At 44.3% G+C, this 27,817-nt stretch overlaps 2 protein-coding genes across 7 annotated transcripts in view; one reads left to right on the top strand and one right to left on the bottom strand.

Moving 5' to 3' along the window:
• The window catches only part of RBM7 (RNA binding motif protein 7), a 31,740-nt gene extending 13,173 nt beyond the window's left edge, over nt 1–18,567 (bottom strand). For 2 of the 6 annotated variants that reach the window (XM_068123325.2, XM_068123322.2), the window contains exons 1-4: nt 18,248–18,567; nt 16,251–16,417; nt 7,273–7,332; nt 2,658–2,771 (exon numbers count right to left, since the gene is read on the bottom strand). In XM_068123325.2, the coding sequence (XP_067979426.1) occupies nt 2,658–2,771; nt 7,273–7,332; nt 16,251–16,417; nt 18,248–18,331 (425 nt within the window). In that variant the 5' untranslated portion in view covers nt 18,332–18,567. Of the gene's footprint in view, nt 1–2,657; nt 2,772–7,272; nt 7,337–16,250; nt 16,418–18,247 lie in introns of all 6 variants that reach the window. The other 4 variants (XM_078782367.1, XM_078782364.1, XM_068123324.2 and 1 more) reach the window with 3 other exon arrangements.
• Nucleotides 18,568–18,933: 366 nt separating this feature from the next.
• Nucleotides 18,934–26,565, top strand: REXO2 (RNA exonuclease 2). The gene is made up of 7 exons (XM_068123321.2): nt 18,934–19,533; nt 21,353–21,436; nt 21,531–21,608; nt 23,601–23,712; nt 23,824–23,932; nt 25,637–25,690; nt 25,817–26,565. Exons 1-7 carry the CDS (start codon nt 19,228–19,230, stop codon nt 25,926–25,928), a joined length of 855 nt encoding a protein of 284 aa, XP_067979422.2. The 5' UTR covers nt 18,934–19,227; the 3' UTR covers nt 25,929–26,565.
• Nucleotides 26,566–27,817: the final 1,252 nt, after the last annotated feature.

Here is a 27,817-nt window from a genome sequence, read left to right as displayed (position 1 = left end):
CCGAGACACAAAGGTGATCCCGGGGGAGGAGGCTGTTTCACAGCACCACTTGGTTGTCTGCGACGTAAGGGTGAAAGGTGCGAGGAGAGCTCGGCGGGTGAAGTACCAACCGAGAATGAAGGTGTGGAGGTTGAAAGAGGTGACAGTAAGGGAGGCATTAAAAGAGAGGCTGAGTAGGGTCGAGGATGATGTGGTTGAGCTTGAAAGTGGTTGGATGTCAATGAAAGCTAGTCTGTTGGGAGCCGTTGGTGAGGTATGTGGATGGACAAAAGGACCACCGAGGCACTCGGAAACATGGTGGTGGGATGATGAAGTTGGAAAGAGGATTGACGAGAAGAGGAAGAAGTTCAAGGAGTGGCAGAAGGCGAAGGGTACAGGAACAGAAACAGCAGAGCATGAAAGTTATAAGGCAGCCAGGAAGGCTGCAAAGAAAGAGGTAGCAAAGGCGCAGGAGGCATGTAGGAAAATGTTCGGAGAACGCTTGGATTCGGAAGAGGGTCAGAGAGCGGTATTCAGGATTGCAAAGCAGATAGCGAAAGAGAGGTGTGATGTGATGGGGGTGAGCTGCTTGAAGGATGAAGTGGGACAAATCGTTGTCGACCCAGATGGAATTAAAGGAAGATGGAAAAGATATATGGAAATGCTGTTGAATACAGAGAATGAATGGGATGGCAACATAGAGAGTAACCCAGTTTTAGGACCGGCAGAGAAGATAACTGAGAAGGAAGTTGAGGAAGCGATAAAAGCAATGAAGGGTAGAAAAGCGGGAGGGCCGACGGGCGTTGTGGGAGATATGTTGAAGGCAGCAGGAAGTTGGGGTGTGAAGAGAATGACAGAGATCTGTAATCTGGTGGTGAAAGAAGGCCGCATTCCAGTGGTTTGGGAACTGAGTACCCTCGTCCCTCTATACAAGGGGAAAGGTGACCTTCTGGAGTGTGGCTCGTACCGAGCGATAAAGTTATTGGAGCATGGAATGAAGGTATTGGAAAGGGTGTTGGAGAGGAGGATAAGGAAGAAAGTGAAGATCGACGAAATGCAGTTTGGATTTATGCCAGGAAGAGGAACGACAGACGCGCTTTTCATTGTGAGGCAGTTGCAGGAGAAGTACATGGAGAAGAGGAAGAAGTTGTTTCTTGGGTTTGTTGATCTGGAGAAAGCATTCGATCGGGTTCCACGCAAAGTATTGACATGGGCATTGAGGAAGTTAGGAGTGGAGGAATGGTTGATCAGAGTAGTGATGGCAATGTACAAAAGAGCGCGCACAGCTGTAAGGACGAAGGACGGGAACAGTGGTGAGTTTGAGGTGAAGGTGGGAGTGCATCAGGGGTCGGTACTAAGTCCACTACTATTTGTAGCTGTGATGGAGGTGCTGGCTCAGAACGTAAAGGAGGGTTTACCGTGGGAGTTGTTGTATGCAGATGATCTGGTGTTGATTGCGGAAAGTATGGATGGACTGAAGGAAAAGATGAACACGTGGAAGGAATGTATGGAGACAAAAGGTCTGAAGGTGAATATCGGAAAGACGAAGGTGATGGCAAGTGGTAAAGCATGTGGTGAGGTGGAAAGAACTGGGAAGTGGCCCTGTGCTGTGTGTAGGAAGGGTGTCGGAGTGAACTCCATTCAGTGTACAATGTGCGCTGAGTGGGTTCATCAAAAATGTAGTGGTCTGAGAGGGTCATTAACCAGTGTGGCAGCTACATTCAAATGTAAGGTGTGCACAGAGGGAGCTGCAGATGGAGGAAATGTTGAGTTGGATCTTGGAGACGGTGTGAAGCTGGAAGGTGTGAAAACATTTTGCTACCTCGGAGACATGCTGAATGGAGAAGGTGGATCAGACTCGGCAACGGTTGCTCGAGTGAGATGTGCATGGAAGAAGTTTCGGGAATTGAGTGGCGTGCTGATGATGAGGGGAGTGTCATTGAAGCTGAAGGGAAAGGTGTATGCTGCATGTGTGAGAAGTGTTATGATTTATGGGAGCGAGACATGGGTAATGAACGTAGAGCAGCAACGAAGGTTGGAAAGGGTGGAAATGCGAATGGTTCGACGGATGTGCGGAGTATCGTTGAGAGAGAGGAAGACAAATGATGAATTGCGAAAGATGATGGGAATAGAGCCTGTGATTGATGCTGTGAAGAGGAACAGGTTGAGATGGTTTGGTCATGTGTTGAGGAAGGATGAAAGTGACTGGTTGAGAAGAGTGATGGAAATGAATGTAGAAGGAAGTAGAAGACGGGGAAGACCGAGAAAGACTTGGCTAAAGATGGTGGAAGAAGAAATGCGGGCAAGGGGGTTAACAAGGAGAGATGCAGAAAATAGGGCAAAATGGAGAAGATTGTCATGGGGACCGCAAGGCTAACCCCCGCTCTAGCAGGGAAAATGGCCTTTTAAAATGCATGTTGTTGTTGTTGTATTCCTCGTAATGGGGGGACAAAGATACACCTTACTCCGACATTCGGCTAACCAGAACTTATTACATGGTGATGGTTCTTACCCGACATTCGGAGCGTGATACCTACACAAATCCACCTGACTCTACATATCACTACCCCCACAAACATAACAGTATTTCCGTTGACCTTGTCGGCTAAAGCTGCTTTTCAACAATTCAAAATCAGACATAGCAGAGGCTGTGGTAACCTCAATAGACGAAGCGGTACCTTTCATGATCGAGACGGATGTCAGCGACTGCGCGATTGCTGCTATGCTCAACCAGGTGGGACGCCCCATCGCATTCTTTTCGAGGACCTTGACTGAGAGCAAACGGCGACATTCTGCGAGAGAAAAAGAGGCGTAAGCTGTCGTCGAAGCAATGAAATGGTGGCGTCACTTTATCCTTGGGAAACATTTTCAACTGATAACCGATTAACAGTCAGTTGCTTTCATGTATAACGTCCGGCATTCTCAAAAGATTAAGAATGAAAAAATAGCTCGCTGGCGCATAGAACTGGCCGACTCCAGTTTCGAGATCGTGTATAGACCTGGACGGGATAATGTGGCGGCCGATGCACTGTCTCGGCCTGTCTGTGCTGGCATGACGTCAGAAGATTTACGTGGGATCCACGAATCATTGTCATCCGGGCGTCACCCGGTTAGCCCACTTTGTACGATGTATAAATCTGCCCTTTTCCATCGAAGATGTCCGGCGACTGTCGGTCGTGTTCTGTGTGCGCCGAAGTAAAGCCGAGATTTTATAAACCTCCCATGGGGACTTTGATCCACACGGGATGACCGTGGGAGCGACTACATGTGGATTTTAAGAGGCTGTTGCCGGCGCTTGGCCCGCGACGATACATTCTTACAATTGTTGACGAGTACTCATGATTCCCGTTCGCATACCCCTGTGCTGATATGTCATCCACGACTAATATGTTGTCTTCAGCACCTGTTTGTCACGTCTGGTTACCCCGCTTATGTGCATTCAGACCGGGGCACTGCATTTCTATCCAGGGAAGTTAAGCAATTCCTCCAGGAACGGGGAGTAGCCTCCAGCCGTACTACCGCGTATAATCCCCAAGGCAATGACCAGGTGGAACGATACAACAGTATTGTATGGAGCCGTTACGATGAGCTTGAAGACGCGCGGGTTACCTGTGCAATCATGGGAGCGAGTGTTACCTGAGGCATTGCACGCCATCCGAGCACTACTCTGTACCTTAACGAACAACCCCCCCCCCCCCCCCCCCAATGAGCGTTTATTTCGCTACCAGCGACGCAGCGCCAGTGGGCAATCGCTACCCTCGTGGCTGGCAGAGCCCGGTCCAGCTCTGCTGAAGCGAACGGTTAGGCAAAGCAAGTACGAGTCAATGGTAGACCTCGTACACATCTTATAAGCCAACCCAGAATACGCTCACGTCAGATTACAGGACGGGCGAGAGACTATGGTATCAGTCCGACACCTCGCGCCCTGCGGAGAGATGCTGAATGAGAGGGACACTAAGGCGAATGGGATTGCAGGGCCCGATCAATTGAAGCCGTATGATTTGCCGGAGGTTGAGAACGGGATGATCAGGGATGATACTTTGTTACCGAGATCGCCGATTTGAACGGTGACAGCTAGTCCGCAAAGAATCCTATTGGGTGAGGACGAACTTCCTGCTATGGGTAGTGAAGGAACTGACAGGGAGGGGATATATCGCACCCGTTCAGGCCGTCTGTGACAGCCTGTCAACTTCGAACGGTGACGTTGGTTGGTTGGTAGGAATTGTGTGTTATTAGACTGCTCCATATTACTTGGAATTGCTTTATGGCTTGCTTGATTTTTTAATGGAGGGAGAATGTGATGAAATATGTTGTATTGTCTGGAGCTGAGTGGATAGACTATCCACGTGAAGGGATGACATTGAGGGGGCTTATATAGACTGTGTCCATTCGGTGCGCTAGGGGTGGCATACTGTATCCCAGCACTGTAGACTACTGAGATTTGACAGGTACGTAAAGGCTTGCTTGCAAGGAACTAGAATGAGATGTATGCTTTGATTGTCTTTTTATGGAACTAATAAACTGTATTCTTGTGTTTTAGGATTGGTATGAGAAATAGTTCAATAAAGCCTCAATTATTGCCAGAGATTTGAGTTTGATTCCACAAAAGCCCACTTGGAGTTTGCAAAAAAGCACCTAAAGGACTCTCAGACTGCGAGAAACAATATTCTGTGGGCTTTCATGTGTCTTTCACTGAGGAGAGGCTTCTGTCTTGCCACTCTGCCATAAAGCCCAGATCCATGGAGTGTTGCAGTGATGGTTGTCCTTCTGGAAGTTTCTCCCATCTCCACACAGGATCTCTGGAGCTCAGCCAGAGTGACCATCGGGTTCTTGGTCACCTCTATTACCAAGACCCTTCTCCCCCGATTGCTCAGTATGTCCGGGCGGCCAGCTCTAGGAAGAGTCCTGGTTGTTCCAAACTTCTTCCATTTAAGAATTATGGAGGCCACTGTACTCTTGGGAACCTTCAATGCAGCAGAATTTTTTTTGTAGGCTTCCCCAAATCTGTGCCTCGACACAATCCTGTCTCTGAGCTCTGCAGGCATTTCCTTCAACCTCATGGCTCGGTTTTTTCTCCGATATGTATTGTCAGCTGTGAGACCTTATATAGACAGGTGTGTGCCTTTCCAAATCATGTCCAATCAATTGCATTTACCACAGGTGGACTCCAATCAAGGTGTAGAAACATCTCAAAGATGATCAAGAGAAATGGGAGGCCCCTGAGCTAAATTTCAAGTGTCATAGCAAAGGGTATGAATACTTATGTAAATGTGATATTTCCGTTTTTTCTTTTTAATAAATTTGCAAAACTTTCTAAAATCCTGTTTTCTCTTTGCCATTATGGGGTATTGAGTGAAGATTGATGAGAAAAAATGAATTTAAACAATTTCAGCATAAGGCTGCAGCATAACAAAATGTGAAAAAAAGTGAAGGGGTCTGAATTCTTTCTGAATGCACTGTATGTTTTTATATTTACGAGGCCGGCCATACAAAACCTTCATTAAATCACCGACATCCATTAACCAAAACCCACCCCCGCAGACAGGGCCGAACATTCCCGATCGGAAAATTAACTCCGCACCACCAACCGACTAAGGAACAAGGCCACACCACCAGTGGGACAAGGGGCGTGGAATCTATCGTGGCCATCAGACCATGCCCCGAGCTTCGTCATTCATCGAGCCTGACCATGGAGCCATTGAGCGGAACTCGGCAATTGGTCGGGGTGACGTTAGAGCTAAGGTTCGAGCAGGAGGAGGAAGAATCTCTCAATCGCTCTCTCTGTTCTGGCTTTCGTCTCGGGCGGTCGCTGTTTTCCCAGGTGCGATCGTGAGGAGAACTGTTCGGAGCCCAGCAAACCTTGCAGCATTGGAGGGGTTATTGTTGCTGGTGGTACTCTTCGGAGAGGGAGGAGGTTGCAAGCAGACCGAAAGAGGCTGACCTGCCTGCTTGCCTCACGTCTGCGGCTGGCTATGGGCATGACTCCACGCCATCTTGTGCGCTTCCCGCACGGTGACTCGGGTTTGACGACCACCGAGCACCTCAAAGTCCTCATTAGGACGCAAAGCTGAGTACCAGCTGGCTTAAACTATTCATTTTGATTTAATCTTTCCCCTTGTCTGTTTTGTTTGTCTGAGTGGAGACATCTCAACTTAGATATGAGGATTTGATTTGACCTCAACATTCTTTTTATCGTATTGCATTTATTTTCATTAAATCAATCATTGTACATTTAATTTGTTGTGTCGTTTTTCTGGGTTTCGGATATAAACCCCATGAGCTCTGTGCAGGTAAGCACCCTGTTGCCTTTTGTCTCGCGCGTGCCAAAAAGTACCGCCAATTTTCGGCTTGACCGCCGTAAGACTACCCAACGATCCATCCAAGGCTGGTCTTCATCGGCCACAGACTTGGCAATAATATAGACTACCAATTCATAATTGGGTCAAAATGTCAAAAGGGCAAACTCAAAGAAGTACAAATAGTCCTTATCAGACTGTCCACCGCTGTACAGCACGAGCAACAGGGAGTTTTTTTTTTTTTTTAAATCACTTCCATATTTCTTTATTTTGTGCACTTGCATTTTACGATGCTTTCTAGTTTACCATTTGAGCTATTGTCAATTTTTAACAAACCTTTATTATGAGAATACATATGGAGAAGGCCAATTTTTTTTTTTTTTTTTTCTTTGCAGTTTTTGTCTCGTTTACTTTGAGTACAATGTGGACGCAGACGGGCTTTGCATTTTGAGATGCTTTCTCGTGTCCAATTTGAAACCCCACATACATAATTTCCTTCCTTTCCACACATTTTCCCAACTTCACTTCCTTTCCCCACCTCTGTTAATACCTTCTTATTTAGAACTACGGGTTGGGAATCAAGAAAAAGCAGAAGTAAAACTAGAGCAAAGTCAATGGCATGCAATACACAAGTTAACACAGAATAAACGTTTTTCATTAAACATTTACATTAAACCAAACTAAAGCAGCCAAGATGAACATGAGCATGGCATTAGCCATTGGTTTGGGTGGGGGTGGCAGGTGTTTCCATCAAGGGATAAATTTGGAGACACTTTGTTTTTAGATAGCAAGTATCATGTTATGTATGAGAAAAACACCAAAATAACTATTCAAGACTGGCTGTTGATTCAAGCTTGTGAAAACGCACATGGGCAGTCACACCTTCTGGGTGGTAGTTTGTGATACTGGGCTTTTACCAAAAAAGAAAAAATATTTGCATGCATTCGTCTAAAATGAATATGAGCAATAAACAGACACGATCAGACCTTCTTCATACCTGCTGTGTATGGTCATGGTGGACGGGTTGTTGCCACAATTGTCCATGCCCTCATGTGCACTCCCTGCAATGTTAGTGTGTATACATGTTAGCCACTTCACCAATCACAACACTGCCATTACTGTACTTTGTACCCAAATTTCATAGAATTTACATAAAAGTAAGGAAACAAGCAAACCTTTTTGGACACAAATTCCTACAAGCCATCAATTTGATTTTACTACATCTGGCAGAAGCAATGTTGGAGTATTTGTGCTTGGCTACAAGTCAACAGAAACAGATCAGAAAGCTTTACAAGAACAAACGAGAAAAAAAAAAATCCAAAAAAAAAAATCACCCTCACAGCCACCGATATAAGATATAAATGAACAAACATGGCTTTTTGTACATTGGTAGGTGCAACCAATAATCATCCACAAATCTAGTACCAAAAAGGTGAGGTTTGAGATCTCAGAATGGAGAAACCCTTGGAGAGATGCCAGGGTTGTGTGTTGAATGTTTTATCAATTCAACTGCAATCAAATATGATTGGTGGATAATGAAATGTGGATTCTAATAATTTTGAAACTAATGAGCAAAATAAATTGCTGTGTGCAGTTGTGTGCTTCGGGTCATTGTCATGCTGAAAGGTGAACTTCCGTCCCAAATTCAGCTTACTTGCAGTGGGCAAGTTTTTCCTCGAGGATTTTTCTGTATTTTGCTCCATCCATTTTCCCTTATATCCTGACAAGTGCCACAGTTCCTGCTGGCGAAAAACACCACAAAACCATGATGCTGCCACCACCATGCTTCACAGTAGGGATGGTGTTCTTTGGGTGATGTGGTGTGTTGGGAATGTGCGAAACGTAACATTTTGCATTTAGGCCAAAAGGTTCCATCTTGGTTTTGTCAGACCACAAAACCTTTTTGCCACATGGCTGCAGAATTTCCAGTGTTTTTTTGCATACTTCAAACGGGACTCAAAGTGAACTTTTTTGAGTAATGGCTTCCTTCTTGACACCCTACCGTACACGCCAGACTTTGCTGTGCCCAATATTTCGCTTAGCAGGCTGAGCTGAGTCGGTCGTCCTGTATATTTGATTGATTCTGTTGGATTTAGCGTGTGCTGTCGTGTTGTGCTTTGTGTGAATGATTGTGATGGATCCCTGTTTAGTTTCCTGGCTTATGGCGGCGTCTGCCCGTGAGATTTGCAGTACTTTGGTTTTTACTCGCCACCAAGTTGAAAATTTCGAACTGTAAGTACCCGCCATGTTTTTTCGTTGAGCCTCACGCAGCCCCGGTGTGCGCCTCTCAACAAGACAGTCCTTTTCCCCGTCTCGCCCCATCGCCCGCCCCATCGCTCGCCCCACCTCTGCACACACCGCTGCATGTACTGAGCTCGACTATCCGCTCTAACTCCTCTATCCCGAGGCCTATTCGCTACACTCGGCAAAAACTTTTGTCTTTAAACAACACCACTCGATTGACTCCTGGACTCGTGTCAGGCCTCAGAGAACTTGAAATCGGCGTTGGTCTCCAGAGAAAACGCACAAAGCGAGGCGGGAGGAGAAAGCAGAGAAAAATACCGATTGTGATTTCTCTTCGCGACCAGCGACGGCCCACATTTTAATAATTCCTGCGAAAAAGTGTCCCCTGTCAACTTAAATAGCCTCATCTATCCCTGTAGAACATACACAGCACCAAAACAACACCTTTCTGACCTGTCTCTCGCCTTATTCAACGCTCAGTCTGTAAGTAGTCCTGACAAGTGAACCAAAATTACCTCTTTTATTCAAGATAACGATATTGACGTGTTTTTTCTGACCGAAACTTGGCTCCGACCCAGCGGCGACGAAGCGAGATGTGCTGATCTCACCCCACCTGGATACACCCTGCAGTCATTTCCTCGCTCCTCGAGGGGTGGGGGCGTGGCTGTTATTTACAGAGACAACTTCTCTCCCTTTGTCTCCTTCACCACGACTTTTTCGTTCGACCATTCATCCTACGAGCTAGCCCATGTCACCTTCACTCTGTCAGAAAACACTCTTCATTTCTTCTGCCTCTACCGACCTCCACCTAACCGGAAAAACAAGCTTACTGACTATGTTAGTGACCCAGCTTCCTAATCTGCCCGACCACTGCAATACTCTTCCTGGTTTCGTCTTGATTCTTGGAGATTTCAATGTCCACTACGACCAACCACAACATCCTCTCACTTCAAAGATCATTGACCTCCTTTCTACTTTTAGTCTGTCTCAGTCTGTCTCCCAACCTACACACGTTAAAGGACACATCCTGGATTGGTTAGTGCACAGATGCGATGATCAGTTGGTGCAGTCCACGTCAGTGACCTGTGCTATCACCTCAGACCACTTCTGTGTCACCAGCCACCTGAGTATTGCTGTTCCTCGTCTTCAGCCCACCTTCATCACTGCCCGCAACATTCGTGCCATCGACCGTTCCGCCTTTAAAGAGGACCTTCACACCCATCTCTCTGGCCGTTCCATGTCACTGCAGAAGACCTCGACTGTTGCCTCCGCACAGCGTGGGACTGCCATGCTCCAGCGACACAACGCGCCGTTCCCAGACGCAGGAGTACTCCGTGGTTCAGCGCAGTCAGTGACGAAGTCAGGGCTGCCAAAAAGGAACGACGACGTGCCGAGAGACAGTGGCTGAAGACTGGCCTCACAGTCCATAAACAGTTGTATAACATACAGTCACGTGAAAAAGTAAGTACTCCCCATGTAAAGTTTTGACTTTTTCAACATATTTCAACATACAGCTATTTGATCTTCAATTCAACAATATTGACTGATAAAGGTGATATAATATAACAAATATCATGAAACATTTACATTTTGTAGTCCATTGTATAATTTAAATAAACATAAATGCAAATTTCGCATGAGGAAAAAGTAAGTACACCCTTGGCTCTAATAGGTGGTATTGCCCCCCTTTGGCAGAAACAACCTCAAGTAGGCGTTTCTTATAACTGTCTACCAGGCTCTGACATTGACTGGGAGAAATTTTTGCCCACTCCTCCATGCAGAATTCTTTCAGCTGTGCGATGTTTGAGGGGTTTCTTGCATGCACAGCTCGTTTCAAATCCCCCCACAACATCTCGATGGGATTTAGATCCGGGCTTTGACTTGGCCATCCCAGAACCCTCCATTTCTTTCTTTTCAGCCATTCCTTGGTGGATTTACTGGTATGTTTAGGGTCATTGTCATGTTGCAAGGTCCACCTTCGGTTGAGCTTCAACTTTCCGACAGATGGCCTCACATTATCCTCAAGCACCCTCTGGTACAATGAATAACTCATAGTGGTTTCTATGATTGTGAGCTGCCCAGGCCCTGATGCAGCAAAGCTGCCCCAAAGCATAATATTTCCACCACAATGCTTTACAATTGGTATCAGGTTCTTGTGGTCAAATGCTGTCTTTGGTTTTCACCAAACATGTCTTCTGGTACTGTGGCCAAATAGCTCTACCTTTGACTCATCTGTCCAGAGCACATCGTTCCAGAAGTGCTGGTCTTTGCCGCGGTGTTCATTGGCAAACTTTATTCTTGCCCTGATGTTCTTTCTGGACAGCAAAGGTTTCCTCCTGGCACACCTCCCATGTCGATCAAATTTGTGCAGCCTCTTTATAATGGTAGACTCGTGCACTTTGACATCAACAGTGGCAAGAGCTACCTGTAGGTCGCGTGATGACATTCTGGGGTTCTTAGAGACTTCTTTCAGCATCTTGCGGTCTGCTCTCGGGCTGAACTTGCTGGGGCGGCCTGGCCTGAACAAGTTGGCAGTTGTTTGGAATCTTCTCCACTTGTAGATGATCTTCCGGACAGTCGAATGATTGATTTCAAATTGTTTGGAGATCTTTTTAAATCCCTTCCCAGACTCGTAGGCATCTATAACCTTCTTTCTGAAGGCCTCAGAGAGCTCTTTTGATCTAGGAATGGTGACGCCGCACACTTCAACAACAAAGAGCAAACCAAACGAAATGTCTGAGATTTAAATGACAGGTTCCTCCAAGATCCTCTCTAACGATGTTCTAATCATTTGCACCTGAGCTGGTGCACCTGATTCTAATTTTACGTATTTGAAGTCGTGATAAATGTAGGGGTGTACTTACTTTTTCCACGTGCGAAATTTCCATTTATGTTTATTTAAATTATACAATGGACTACAAAATGTAAATGTTTCATGATATTTGTTATGTTATATCACCTTTATCGATCAATATTGTTGAAATGAAGATCAAATAGCTGTATGTTGAAATGTGTTGAAAAAGTCAAAACTTTTCATGGGGTGTACTTACTTTTTCACGTGACTGTAGCTAAAAGACTCGTCATAAAAATCATTCTGAAAGCAAAAACGTCATATATTTCTGATCGGATTACTAGGAGCTCCTCCTGCAAGCAACTGTTCAGCATTACCAACTGCCTGTTTGCCACCAAAAATAAATCCGTTCTTCCCACTGTATTTCCTCAAAACGAACTACCCCAACACTTCCTGCATTTCTTTCACAATAAAATTCAGTCAATAAGAAACAATCTTGACAAGCAGTCACGCCTTTCCTTCGATGATACTGAACACTGCTTTCACGGGCGACCTCTTAGTTCGTTTACTCCTGTTATTGAGGAAATTGTCAAATGTACAATCCTCAAGTCAAACACAAAAACATGTGATCTTGACCCCCTTCCCACCGATTTGTTTATTGAATGTTTGGACACCCTCCTCCCATTTATTACTGCAGTTATCAATGATTCTCTGACTACGGGTTCATTTCCACTTCTCTTTAAGCAAGCTCTTGTTAAACCACTTCTTAAAAGGCCCACCCTTGACCTTAACGACATGAAAAATTACTGTCCTATCTCCAACCTGTCTTTCCTGTCAAAGATCACAGAAAGAATTGTGCTATCACAGATGAATGACCATCTAGTTTCAAATAATCTTTTCAATTCTTGCCAGTCAGCATATTGACCAGGCCATAGCACCGAGACCGCTCTCCTAAGAATAACCAATGATCTTCTGACCTCTCTCGACTGTGGTAAGGTTTCCGTTCTTGCTCTTTTGGACTTGTCTGCCGCCTTTGACACGATTGACCATAGTGTCTTAATTCGTCGTCTTGAAATCACATTTGGTATAACTGGTACTCCCCTTTCTTGGCTGTTGTCCTATCTTACTGATAGAGTGCAAACAGTTGTTGTCAATGGCCAGAAATCAGCCCCTTCTCCGCTTTCCTTTGGCGTTCCCCAGGGCTCAGTCCTGGGACCTATCCTCTTTCTTTTGTACACTCAGCCTCTATTTGATCTTGTTGCCAGACATTCAGTTGATCACCATGCCTTTGCGGACGACAATCAGCTGTACAAAGGAAGCACGATTCAACAAATCGTGCCCACTGTTGAAGTGTTAGAAGGCTGTGTTGCTGACGTGAAGGCGTGGATGACCCAAAACAAACTTCAGCTGAACGATGCGAAAACAGAGTCCATGATTGTAAGATCACACAGATGTCCTCGACAATGTTCACTTCCTACCACTATTCATGTTGGTGAAACCGATGTAAACTTCGTTTCGTCGGCCAAGAACCTTGGTGAGGTTTTCGACTGTAACATGACATTTTCCAAGCAAGTACTTCAAACTTGCAAATCAGCATACTTTCAGCTGCGAAAGATCGCATCCATTCGCCACTTTTTTACTCCTCAAGCTGCTCTAACTCTGGTCTGTGCCCTTGTCCTCTCAAGGCTAGACTATTGTAATTCTTTGTATGCTGGCTGCCCTCAGTTTCTTTTGGATAAGTTACAAAAGGTTCAAAACTCTGCCGCTCGTCTTGTCTGTAAGGCGAAGAAGTCTGACCATGTTACTCCGCTTCTTCAATCTTTACACTGGCTGCCTGTCTCTGCTCGTGTGCAATACAAAATTTGCACACTATGTTGTAAATCATTGTGTGGAACGGGACCTCACTATCTCTCCGATTTGCTCACTCTCTATGAACCTCGGTGACGGCTTCGTTCAAGCGACGACTCTATGACCTTAGAGCCGCCGCGCACCAGCACCAAGTCGTTTGGCGAGAAATCCTTTTCCTTTGCTGCACCTCTGCTATGGAATGACTTGCCTTCCTCTGTTCGACATGTTGACTCTCTTCCTGCCTTTAAAACCTCCCTCAAAACCTATCTGTTTCACAAGTCTTTCAAGTCTAAGTCCTGTTTTCCCTTTAGTTTGAGGTGGGACAGAGATCGAGAGTCTGTCTGTGTACATGTGCGGGGGAGAGAGGGGAGGAGGAGGGGGAGTACACATCTGTGGGTTTTGAATGGGGAGGGAGAGGAATAGGGCAAGAGTGAAGGTGTGTCTGTGTGTGTGTATGTTTGTGTATGTGTGTGCGGTGTGTGTGCGTTCGCATGATAATGTAAAGCGCCATGAGGGTCGTTTACTCTGCTTGATGGGGCTATATAAGACTCCTTTATTATTGTTATTATTATTAATATATTGTTGTCACATGCACACAGTGACCAGTCTTTGCCTTAAAGGCCTGTAGCTCTGTCTAAGATGCCATTGGCCTCTTGGTGGCCTCTCTGATCAGCCACCCCCTTGCTTGGTCATCCATTTTGGAGGGATGGTCTGATCTAGGCAGGGTCTTGGTGGTACCATACGCCTCCCACTTCTTAATGATCGTCTTGACTGTGCTCCAAGGGATATTGAAGGCCTTGGAAATATTTTTATACTCATCCCCTGATCTGTGCCTTTCTAGAACTTTATCCTGGAGGTCTTGTGAAAGATCCTTGGTGCTCATGGTTGATTCTTTGCTGTGCAATGCACAACCCAGCAGGGGAAACCTACAGGAACAACCGATTTTATTCTGAAATAATCAGAATCTTCTAAGTCAGCCCACATGAGGTAAAATGGCTCCAAAATTCATTATTTTCACTCCTTTAAAAGGTAATTATTGTAGCCCGATTTTATTTTATCCTGTCCAGTGACATCGGTAGCGATATTTTCGGATTCAGATTCTACTTTTATTTTCCATTTCTAACGTATAGTGATACATACAACATGGAATCGCAGTTTGATTATTTTTGGGGTCAACCCCCCTCCTCTTGGCCCCCTTATTGAGCGCAGATTTTGAAGCTGTCAATACATCTTAGTTAGGCATCAGATATGAAGCTTGTAGCCAGGTTTCATAAAAATCAGCTGTGTACTTTCAGCAAGAGAGCAAATACCTATTTTGGGGGGGTCATAACCTTAACCAAAGGCAAAAGCTTATCAACAGTTTTGAATCGAGTGCTTGCTCCATGTCCGTTATATGGAGCAAGCTAGTTGAGAGCAATCTCAGCCGTGATGCATTACCTCTAACATCCTATCAGACAAGCTACAACACAATAGTCCGGCAGTCAGCCCACTATTATTGGGTGAAGTGTGCATTAGCGCCCGCACAAAGTTTTTTTGTTTTTTTTTGCCGTTTCATGACCTTTGGACGCCCCAGATCAACATTCCACCAGTGCCACCCTGTCACCCTTGAGCATTTGTTACAAAAGCCATTCATATGCAAATTAGCAGCCGCCATTATAGAAATTACTAATTATTGGGAAAACAATGCCCGATATGGTCTGTTCTATCTCCATTCCATGGAAAGATGAGAGGTGATGTTCTGGAGAGATTAATGAAGGGTGAGCATGCCATGTGACACAAGAAGGGTTTCTGGAATGGCATCTGGTCCAATATGTTTTTTCGAGTCCACCTTCATGTGCTATGGACATGGCCCCCGTGGCATTGTTGGATTGACAATGAAACCCGAAACCCTCAAGAAGTGGGCTTACACTATGCCTATACACAGCCGTATTTTGCATGATCTCTCAGATATGAAGGAGGGCTGCAGTGTAGCGGAAATGACAAGCCATAACGAGGAGAAGCCTTCAAGAATACGGTCTGATGTGGCAGACAGAATGAACATCAAGGAAAAAAACATATCGCTGAGGAGACGGCATTCATGAGTGCGTGCTTCGGCAGCAAAAACAAGGACAGTATGTTTGATGTGTGCAATGTGCATGGATATCTGGTCAGCAAAAATGGCGAGGAGGAAAGCTATAATGGCACCGGAGCTTAATAACTTACCACCTACCGCAGAGGCATGCGAGATTAATGTAGAAGAGCATATATTCAGATGGCCAAATGGAAATCTGCTTGTGAGGCCGATCCACCAACACTGGATCAGACATTTATATGACTGGACCGGTGAAGATGTTTCAAGGTCTCTGGTACCAATGTTACTGCCAGCAAACATAGCTCTAGCTCCTCCAGACATCTTGGTGATGGTTCACTGCGGCTGTACTTCTCCAAGACCATGCTTTATAGCACAATATCGTTGCACTGCAGCCAAGTTACCATGCACAATGTTCTGCGTGTGTCAGGGAGAATCGGTGTGCACCAATGAGGAAGAAAAAAAATAAAATAATAATAATAATAAAAATCACCGTTCAAGCCGCAGAAGAGGACGATGTCGATACTGAGTAGTTCAAAGAGTATCCTTTTAGAATAATCATGAACAAAAATAATCCGATTTTTTTTTTGTTATGGTATCGTGCTCAAGTACTTGTGTTTGATTTAATGCCTATTTATCATGAATATATGGTCTGAATATCTAATTTTGATGGATGGTGTCATCTATTTCACAAATAAGTAGGTTATAGCCAAACAGGATGGTAAATTCAGTGGTTTAATAAGAATTGTAGATGCTGAAAATGCAAGTGTAGATACCAATTTTTTTAAAGTGTGGAAAAGTACTTGTTGCAATACAAGGTAAACTAGCAATTCCTATTTTGGTGGCAGCTAATTTGTATGTTAATGGTTTTTGTGCAAAGGTGGCACCCAGCAGAATCTTGGTCTCAAGGGTCCAAAGGTCATGAAACAGCAAAAACAAATGCACGCGAATGCACGGAGCACCACCCTTGGACTGCCGGCTTACAAAGCCTCCCAGAGCAAGGAAGGCTATGTTTGATAAGAACTTGCCAGTGCGGAACTGTAGTTTGAGCGGACGGCCATACAGACGAATTCCATTGAGCAGGTTCAGGGCATACGGCACCGACTCTTCGTGCTTGAATGTGATGAAGGCGAATGGCTTTGGCTTTCCCTCCTTATCCTTCGCAATAGCCACCCGAAGCAGTGGGCCACCCTAGGGACAGCCAATCAACAATCAGGTCGACGACTTCAACTCCCCCCTGGTAAAGTTCAACACAATAAGCTTTCACAATGGCCTGTGATTTGCAATGGAACGGAAGAAAATCCTGCTTCCTCATACCGACATCAATGGTAAATAGTTGTACGGTTATCCAAGAAAAAGAAAAATGTATCCATTCAGGAGTCTAAATCATAAGCGACCGGTGTATCATAATGTAGAAACAAATCTGTGAAGAGCTCTACTAAATTGAGGCTTTATGGAGGAGCTAGAACATATAGAGATCAGAACTCTTGTTTCTCATCAATACAACTCTTCGAGTCATGTTCATTGCAAATTAATAGTCACAATTAATAGTCAATTCTTCTAATCATCTAATGGGTTCTTCTATTGGGTTCTTCTAATAGGTTCTTCTAATGGGTTCTTCTAATGGGTTCTTCTAATGGGTTCTTCTAATGGGTTCTTCTAATGGGTTCTTCTAATGGGTTCTTCTAATGGGTTCTTCTAATGGGTTCTTCTAATGGGTTCTTCTATTGGGTTCTTCTAATGGGTTCTTCTATTGGGTTCTTCTAATGGGTTATTTTAATGGGTTCTTTTAATGGGTTCTTCTAATGGGTTCTTCTATTGGGTTCTTCTAATGGGTTCTTCTAATGGGTTCTTCTAATGGGTTCTTCTAATGGGTTCTTCTCTTGGGTTCTTCTAATGGGTTCTTCGAATGGGTTCTTCGAATGGGTCCTTCTAATGGGTTCTTCCAATGGGTTCTTCTAATGGGTTCTTCCAAAGGGTTCTTCCAAAGGGTTCCTCCAAAGGGCAACTCGACTTCACGCTGTTGAAACCAAAGCTTTCAGAATCATTGGAATCTCACCGCGATGAAGCTAACTCAGAGGGCCTTTCACTCACTCAGCGCAGGCAGGTTCGTGGTCTTTCTGTCTTCGACCGACTCCTCTCCGGCCTTGCTCCCCCAGCTCTCTCTGGTGCTATGTCCCCCAAATATTCCTACAGGTCACACAAGATCTGCCAGCAACCCTCTTATGGTTAAACTGCCAAAATCAAGACTCTCTGCTCACCTTCACTCCTCTTTTCTCCCACCTCTGGAACAAATTCCCTCACTCCCTTCAATCCCACTCCACCCTCCAGGTCTTTAAAACAGCTGTTCACCACCATCTCGTATCTTCCCCCATCCAAAACCTTGATCTTTTCTACCCCCGTTAATTCACCCCAGATCTACTTCTTTGAAATACCGACTTCTTTCCTGGAAGTCCTAGCAGTGTCCATATTTTTTTTTTTTACCTCTCCCACCCCCCCCCCCCTCCCCTTCCCATGCCTCCTCCTCCTCCCACAGATCTCCCGATGTCCCTTCTCTCCATCTTGTTCTCCAGCTCCCTTTATCATATGTTTTATGTGTCAGTTTGTCTTTTTGTGATCAATGTTAGCTCTTACACGAGCCTCGATCTTGTATACAAAAAAAAAAGGTAACTCCAAAGGGGTTGTTCCAAAAGGGTTGTTCCAAAAGGGTTGTTCTAAAGACTAAAGAGCAACTCTAAAGGGTTTCGTTCGTTTCCAGGCTTTGCCTATTTCATATTAAAAATGCCAATCTGAACTTGCTTCCTTTGGACACGAGTGCGATTTTTAATTAATACAAATGTTCATAACAAGGAAGCGAGGAGACGACACGGGCCGGCAGAGGAATATTCACATGAGGCCTAAATGTCCTCCAGGAACTCTCACGATTATAATGTCGCAACAAATACGCGTGTTAATTATTCCAACTAACGTTTATCCATAAATGACAATAATTTAGACAAATGCCACACGTCATTAACGAACCTGCAGGAAGAGCTCGTAAAGAATTCCCTCCGTGACTCTGGCTTCCAGGTTTCCCACAAACAGGGTTCTGTTTGCCTCGTCCATGTTTCCCAACGCCTATTCGCGCACGTCTTTGGAAATCCCCACCAACCTTTAACAACAATCTTCAAATCACACCTAGCAACCTTGAGCAAACAATGTTTTAAATTACTCGCAACAACCTTTTAAAAAATCCCCAGGATGGCTCCACAGCCGGACCAACCAATCCACCCCCTTGAACGTGTCGTGGGGCAGAGACCTGAAAAAACGTCACAACACGTATTTGGATTATTTATTTATTTGTGGCTTTGCTGACGAAGTTTCCGATATGTACGCCAGTTTCGAGCTGTATGGTTAATATTTACTTTAAAGACTATATAATATATATATTTAAAAGCATATATGATATATCTTTAAAAGGCTATATTATATTTCTTCGACATATAAAGTCCAAATAAAAGTATTATTTTAAATCACTCTTTTTCCCGAACGTTGTCTACACCGCTGACAAAATGTTTATCGAGGTAAGTCAAACCATTTTTACATTATTTCTAAATATATACCTAAATATTATAAAAGTCTGCTTTATTTTATTGTTGATTTTAGAAAAACGACTGTGCGTGCAAAACTACTGACAATACACCGCATTCCTGTTGATTATACACCGCACACAATTTTGCGCCCATCGTTTTACATTGTTTTCGAGCAGATTTCCACTGGGTTTTCTTTGATATATCGCAACATGTTGCGAATTTTACGTATTTATACACGCTTTAAGTTTTCCAAACAGCTTTAAAGTTTTTTCTCGTTCGGGATGCTTCCGATTCTACCACCTTGAAATTGATTGCAAACGAGTCATTAACGATATGAAAGGATGCAGCGATAGCATAAGCGATACGGTATAAATGAAAGCGGAAAGAAATGACAAGTCAAGAGTAAGACTATGGTGATAATGAGGTTTGATGTTGAAGACGAGGAAGAGGATTAAAAAAAAGAGGAAGAAGAAGAATGAGAAGAAAAAGAATATGAAAACGCGGTGTCGAGCTCTCAGTTGCGGACTCAGCGCGGCGGTGCTCAGGTGCACGAATCAGCCAACGAGTTTGTGGCGGTTCTCGGGGAAGTGCTGGTCCGTGGGATTTATTGGCCATTCTGCGCAGAGTCCGGCATTGCGTTGCGGTTTGGCGTCTTTGGAGCCGCAGCGGAGCACAGCAGGAGCAATGGAACACGGCAAGGAAATGGCAAAGCGAATGGTGTGGGTGGATCTTGAGGTGATTATGGTCTAACACGTCGTGATTCATGTTGATATAACTTTTTATTTTAGGGCCTGAACCGCTGATGGTGTCATCTTTTACAATACTACGTCATTATTGCAGACTCACTATTATTATTTTGGAGATGTGTGGGATGGAGGAAGGCGAGGATGAATATCAGATCTGTGTTCATCCCACCCTTCTTCCCTCACCTTGCTGTACAAATTAGTGAAATTACTCGGTTCTGACACACACACACACACACACACACACACACACACACACACACACACACACACACACACACACGCACACACACACATTATATGAATATATATATATATATATATATATATATATATATATTGCGGTTCTGAGAATGTACATATTGATTAATAAAGGTTAAAGGTTTGCCCCCATAGTTAGTCCACATGCAACACGTAGGCCACCTTAGAACATTAGTTATGTCATAGTATATGTGAGAATAAGGCCATTTCCAATAGTGATACCTGCGTTGTGTAAAAGAAATAAGAGTAGGTCCCGTTCATTTTGTGGCCTACCCTCCAAATCGACCTCTTTGGGCAGCATCCATCCCGTGCCCTGATTCGGCTAATCCACCTCCTTTGCCAGCAGCGTTCGCTGCTCTTGGGTTTTCGCTCGAAACCAGCCAAATGCCACGAGGTAGGCCTGGAAAGGGGGAGGAGCGCAAGGTCGGGGTGTGGCCACGTCAAGCAGCACGTCAAGGGCGGAGCCGGTAAGAGCCAACAACCAACCAGGGCTCGGTTGGAATGGTGTGAGGGGCGTGGTAAGAGCGCGGCTGGCAAATTCCAGAGGGTTCGCTGGGTGGCGCTATATAACCGTGCGCACAAAGCCCTTCGAGAGGACTTGAGGACTGCCCTTGTGAGAGAACTGCACTCGTTGTAAAGGATTGACACGATTCGCGCATGAAAGAGGACTTATGAGCGGAGCACTCGTTGGAAGTTTGGCTTATTGAGGATTGTGCAAAGAGGCCTCGTGAGGGAAACGCATTAAGAAGCGTGTTCGAGCTGCCGATTATTACGTATGCGGTTGAGCCGCGAGTGTAACCGCCAAGCCAGCCTACCTTTCGCCCGCATTCCGCCCTGTAATTGTCCGCTCCGCGCAAACGACACGAGGAGAGTTCCTGGCCGCTGCCGCCTGACCATCTACACCACGGTACGAGTCGAGGACCGGAGTGAGCTGCCTGGACGCCATCATCCCTGGACCATCAACCCTGACCATCTACATCCCCGTGTGAGTGTGTCTGTGTGTGCGGGCCCGTTTGTCCTGGGATAAGTTAAGACTGTATAAGCTTCACTGTGTGTACTTCTCCTTCCTGTACAAATTATTAATAAACCAATCTGTTCTTCCTGTTTCTTCCTAATCCGACCGTATCAGTCTTTTCCTCCATTGGGTAAGCGTGGCATGATTCGTAACCGCTCGGATCGGGTTTAGTACCTGTTAACGGCCCGGATCACGGCTCGCTATCGCTCGGCGTTTCCACTACAACCGTGGTTCGGGCGGGGTTATTTCCTTGCTTCCTAGGAGGCGTTGGTAATTAGGTGTTAGGAATTCGGCCTTCGACCCTACCCAGCGCTGACCGGAAGGAACGTCATACTCATAGCCCCGGATCGCGTCAGCTAGATAAAAGACGAGAAGATTAAATCCCCCCTTGATAAGGGGGAAGGCCGACATTGAGATCCGCAACAATATATATACTGTATATATATATATGTATATATACACACATACATATACACACTCCCACTCATTGAGTCATTTGGTGAGAATATTTTTGTCTTATTTTGATGCCATTCAGATGACAGGACTGGATATAGACACTGAGGAGATCATTGAGATGGCGTGCATCATCACGGATTCTGATATGAACATCATCGCCGAGGTGAGGACATGTGTGTGTTGTTTCATTTAATTGCTGTTTTGTACACCTGGCCTTAACTTGAACATTCTAAGTAAAAGTTTGATCTGCTTTCCAGGGACCAAACTTGATTATCCACCAACCAGACTCTCTACTTGACAACATGTCAGATTGGTGCAAGAAGCACCACGGGGAGGCAAGTGTGTTTGCGTGTTTGTATTTAAAATGTATTTTTAAACTATTGTGTGATGCGTTAAGGGCACAAAATCGTCCTTTTGTATTTATTTATTAAAATACAGGGTCTAAGGATCCTCTGTCATAAAATCATGCACATGTAACACCAGACAACACAGGACTTGACTTCAGACAAACAGCTGTTGTCCTTGAGAGGGTGGTGTGTGAGCTGCACCTTGGGAGGGTAGTAGGTGAGCTGCATCTTGGGAGGGTAGTAGGTGAGCTGCACCTTGGGAGGGTAGTGGGTGAGCTGCACCTTGGGAGAGTAGTGGGTGAGCTGCACATTGGGAGGGTAGTGGGTGAGCTGCACCCCAGAACCGGCGGTGCCAGGTAGTGGAAGCGCTTTGCTCTTCGCAATCAGCAGGGCAATTTTGGAGAGAGATCCCCCTTGCAAAGAGAGACCGACCAACCCATGGGATTTTTGTCCAGACTCTATCCTATAAATTGTGGGTGTCTAGTGAGGAAGCAACACGTGCCATTTTTAAAGTCCTTGTTATAACTCCGCCGCGATTACAATAGAGCGAGCGACCTGCCAGACTCAGAGCGGGTGCCCTAAACACATTCATTGCAAAGGAGTCTGGTAAAATGTAATTCCTGGTTCAATTTGCTTGAGCGAATGAAATGTAATTCCAATCTTTCCAGATCTTTATGAACCCCATAATCCTTTTCAGACAGTTAATGTGGCTTGGAGGTTTTCTTTGTCTTTAAGAACAACTTTTGGTCATATTGGTTACTCAAACTATTGGGAGGTTAAAAAGTACTTCTATTTCACTTATTCTCACCACCTTGTGGGGGGGGGTCACCTGTGGAATATCTTTCAAAAACCGGCCTATCAGGCCTGATGTTCTGCTAGAGCTAATTTGGGCAGGAATTTGGAATTTTTTTCAGGGTCCTGTTGATAACTCGTCTACTTTTCGTGCAATACAGTACGTTGTGGGATATTTAACGTCCACAAACTAAAAACAACCGGCTTAACGTCTACCTGAGGGACAGTCCACTTTGCGATGCAATTTCTTGCCTGTGAAACACCAATCCGATAGTTTGTATCAGAGTGGGAAATCAGACCCCAATCGTTATTATTCCTTAATCGATATTTACATACAATTACTCATTTTGTCGGCGGACCCCTCCAACTCCTTTTGACAGAAAACTCTACAAACCCTTACCCAGACTCGCAAGGATGTAAAATGTGCAAAAATGTACAGGTGGTGTCACCACTTCTTGTAAGTCATGGATAATTCATTTGAGGAGTAGAACATGTCTGAATCGGTGATGATTCCAGATTGATGTTCGGATGATTGAAGTTATTCATGAGTAAATCCCATGCAACACAGTCCATTTGTGAGGTGACTTGTGGACCTTTTATATTTTGTGTGCAAAGTTAACGCTCGTGGAAGAGCGAGAACACTGGACAGATTACGACGTTTCAAAACAAAAGGAACAGGGAGAGGGAGGGGGGAACATCAACAACAGGGTTGAAGGACAAAATCGAAGGAAACAAATGAGTTATGTGGGGAAGACTGAGGCCTGAGGGGTAGGGGAGGACAAGACAGATAAAGAAGCAAACTCTTTGGAGTGAAAAACCGGAAATTTGGAAGGAGGTGGGTGGGTTAATGGGGATATTAAAGATCATGGTTTTCCATTTTAGATAGGGGATGATCTGAGATTGTGGTGAACACCTGTCTTGAAGACGGAGGGGAGAATGAGATTGAAGAGAATGTGGAAGTTGATTCGACAATCGGGAAAAGAGAGACTTATGAGTGGAAGTGGGCCATGATCCTGTAAAATTCCAGGAAGTGTGTGTCTTGTGTGTTGTGTTATTGGATCATTTGATCACTTCATGATCTTGTTAAACTATGTCGGAAATGTAGTTCCCTTCTTCTGTTGTTGTTGGGTTTGTCTTGTTGAATGAGCCAAGTCATTGAAAAGTCTGTTGTGCACATGTCTCATGCAGTCAGGGTTGACCCAGGCTGTGCGGAACAGCAATAAATCTCTTCAGGCTGCTGAGTACGAGTTCTTGTCATTCGTACGGCAGCACACGCCGCCCGGAGCCTGTCCCCTGGCAGGTACGATTCCACAGCGCTATTGGAACTACATCGTGTTTCTACAAAACGTTCAGTTTGGATGACCAGAGGTCCTTCTCTGTTGCACAATGCTGTTTGATTGTTCGCACACAGGGAACTCCGTCCATGCTGATAAAAAGTTTTTGGAAAAGTTCATGCCGCAGTTCACGAGACATTTGCATTATCGCATCATAGACGTGAGCACAATCAAGGAGCTTTGTATGTAAGTCTTTATTTCCTTTTCTATTCTTTTTAAAATATTTTTTTTGGCTTGGTGTGAATCATTTCCGTGAGTGTGGCAACGTCACTCATGCAGTATCTTCCATGGGCACAATATAGTCAGGTTCACTATGTCAATAAATTATATTTCGTTCAAAATCATGGTAGATTAGCAAACCTATACATTTTTGGAAAGGTTATAGCATAAGGAAACTAAAAATCAATGTTTACATTTGGAGAGATACCTGTATGGCGGCCATTTTGGATTTTCAAAATGGCCACTGTAAAATACATATTTTGTTCTATTTCTGCCTCTAATTACCATAAAAACTTTTTAAAATATACTAAACCTATATTTTCAGGGACAAGGAATCCAATGAAAGTATCAAATTAGTGCTACGGGGAATGGTAAGACACGAATCGAAGGTTTTGAATTGCAAAATACTGTCTTTATATTCGCGATAAGTTGCATAATCAAATACATGTTATCATTTTGTACAGGCAGTTAATAACATCAAAATGTGTCACAATAATTCATATCACCAAACATACACAGGCAGTCAGCAAAATCATATATACACATGCAGTCAGTATAACTTCACATCTACACAGGCAGTCAATGACAAAATATACACAGGCAGTCAATGGCATCAAACATACACGATTACAGAATATGCCATTTAGAGTTCGTCATCACTGTCCTGTGTGTCGTATCCGACAATATAGTCCGCATCGTTTTCACAGTCCGTTCCACACAAGCAAAGGTCGGTCAAATTGATTGGCAAATCGAATTGGTCGAATGGTCGATCGAATCGAATTCGATGAATCGAATCGAATTGGTCGAATGGTCGATCGAAGCGATTGGTCGATTGGTCGAATTGGTCGAATGGTCGAATTGGTCGAATGGTCGAATTGGTCGATTGGTCGAATCGAATTGGCCGGAATTGGCAAATGTAAACATTGATTTTCAGATTTTCCATGTAATAACGTTTCCAAAAATGTATAGGTTTGCTAATCTACCATGATTTTGAACGAAAAAACATAGTGAACCTGACTAATAGCCAATTCTTTTCAAGAAACACCTTGGAATCTTTGATGCCTGACAAGTGCTTTAACACTTCGCTTTTTAAAATTATTAAATTGCTAATCAACAAATAGGCTGGAAGGTTGGCTGAGAGGTACTCGCACTCGCTTCGAAGCCGTCTATCCTGGGTTTGAATCTTGACCCAGCTATAAACTGTCATCCTGGTGTTTCACAGTCTGGGAGATTCATCAATGCGTGCTCCGTCTCTCAGATGGGCGTTAAACGGGCGTCCGGTCTGATAGCATTATTTGGTGGACATTAAAGATTCCACGGTGTCCATGAAGAGAAGGTGAGCTATCGCCGGCACTATGAACAAATTGCAAATTCCTGCCGTAACTACTGCTGGGAAGGCAATGGCAAACCACCCAGTATAACCCTTGTCAAGAAACTGCTTCAGCAGCACCGATGCTCTGTAACAGAGTATGGTACATCAGAACCTGGGAATCGACAAACACTTTAATCGACAAACATTTTTGCTTTTATCAGATAATGTTCTTGGATTTTGAAAACAAAAGCAAGGTCAGGTATGCTGTTACAGCTCTGCTCAGGTAACAGGTATTCCTGTCTACTTGATCACTTTGCTTAATAACGCATTCAAAGTATGTGCAATCATGTGTTGCACAGGCGATGGTACCCAGAGGATTTTGAGCAGGCACCCTGGAAGCGTGCGTCTCACCGGTGAGTTCAGCTGTACACTTTGATCGTCGAACTTTGAGTTTTGATCCATTTTGTCGTTTACCTTGAAGCATATACAAGATGCATGTCTTGTGTGTCTTATCTTTATTTTTCTTGTTTTTGTTACAGAGCTCTGGATGACATACGAGAGAGCATCAAGGAGCTGAGTTTCTATCAGAAGCGCATTTTCCGTGCTAGACCTGATGTGTGCAAATCAGCCCCCTTTAATGGCCCAAACTGAAGCAGAAAGTAATTGTTGACTCTGCCCGCAATGGTGATTGGATGTCTGTCCATTTGACTGGTTGAGCATATTATTTGACTAGTTGAACTTGACTGGTAGAGTGTACATTTGGCATGGTAATGGATGCAAGGTCTGAATAACTAACTGATTGGATTGTTTGGAAACATTTGTAATTATTTGGTCAATTAACCACAACATTTGTAATTATTTGGTCAATTAGCCACAACATTTGTAATTACGTTAGTCCTTTGTTAGCCACATTACCTTCAGACCTACACATAAATATTTGCAAAAAATAAATGAACAACTCTCTGAATTGTAAATTTGATAATTTGTGTTAATGTCAAGCGAGATGTTTCTCTGCAAAATTTTGACAACCGTTGAAATGGCCAAATATTGAACCCCAGTCCTAATGCCAAGCCTTTTTTTTATAATCTTAAATATTTTGTCTGTCTTCTCCAAACTTCACAGTGCTGTTTAAACTTCGAGTTCCGAATCGCTTGAAGGAACTTTTTCACATGACGGTCCTAGCCCGTCATATGATGAGTTTTCTGTGAGGTGTGCAGTTTGTTACAGGGCGGTTGGTCAGCTATTGTGCCTTCATTTGTTTGTTTTATAAACCTTGCTTTGCAAATCATTTTGGGTTTGTCTTTGATTAGGATTTTTTATTTGTTTGAATCTTCGGAGGAATCGTAAAATAGCCAAATATTGCTGTTAAAAAATAAAAAAAATTAATATATATATATATATATATATATATATATATATATATATATATATATATATATATATATATATATATATATATATATATATTGTTGCGGATTTGAGAATCCTGTGTTTTTTTTTATTGTTGTAAGTGTAATGAATCTTGTTGTAAATATCACCCTCCGTAGTGTAAAGGTCAAAGGTCATCCTAGTTAATCCATATACATGCACGTAGCAAATCATATATCCTTCTAAATAGTTATCTTCTTATTCTATGTAGTTTAAGGCTCTGTTTCCCACTAGTTGACTCTGCATTACACCAAAGGACATAACATAGTTCCTTTTCCAAATTCTCCAAAGCCTCCATTTCCAACCGCATTTCCAACTGCATTAATGCCAACTGCATTGGGCGGTTTTCTTCACCCCAAAACTCCATTACGCACGCGGTCAAGTCGGGGAAAAAAGGCGTGTCTCCGCCCCTCGTCATCAGAGGGTGGAGCCAGCGAGCCCCCACCAGCCAATCAGGGCTGGTGAGATACCATCACGGGCGTGGCACGGATTGATCCAAGAGCGCGTTATAAAAGCGCCCGCGCAAGTCTATTACAAGGACAAGTGCGTAAGAGTCCAGTTGAGGAGAAGCGGAGAGAGGGATTTGAGGGAGGTACGCTGGACCAGAGGCAGATTCTGCGGAGTAGGAAAAGAGCGTCGGAGACGCAGGAGGTGGAGGACGCGTGAGACAGCTGCCGGTGTGAAACCGAATACGTGGAGCTGACGGCTCCTCGCTGCCAGCCCGAAGCGGAGCTGTGTTTGCCGGGTTTTCGCCTCGACCCCAAAGCGTGGATCGGAGCGCGTGCTTGGAGCCGGATCTCGACGCCTACCATCTGCCTGGACCCTCCTCTGCCGTCCCAAACCATTCCTGCCATTCCATCCTTTTGTGTACGTGAGTTTGTTTTGTGTGTCTTGTCCTGGGGTTAAGTAAGACTGCATAGTATAAGCTAGTAATTGCACTGTGTCTTCTGGTCCTTCCATCCTTTCTGTCTTTATTTTCTTATCTTTCCTCCTCCTTGGTTTCTTTTGACTTGTAAATAGTAGTAATAAATTATAATTGTATTTCCTACCTTCGTTCTTCTTCTTCATGCTCGTCCGGTCGTCTTTGTGATTTCCCCATTGAAAACCTGTGG

This window comes from Myxine glutinosa, chromosome 7 (assembly GCF_964187855.1).
Source record: "Myxine glutinosa chromosome 7, kmMyxGlut1.1, whole genome shotgun sequence".
NCBI lineage: Eukaryota > Metazoa > Chordata > Myxini > Myxiniformes > Myxinidae > Myxine > Myxine glutinosa.
Note: the sequence above shows the minus strand (reverse complement) of the source record. Positions and strands in the feature narration are given on the sequence as shown.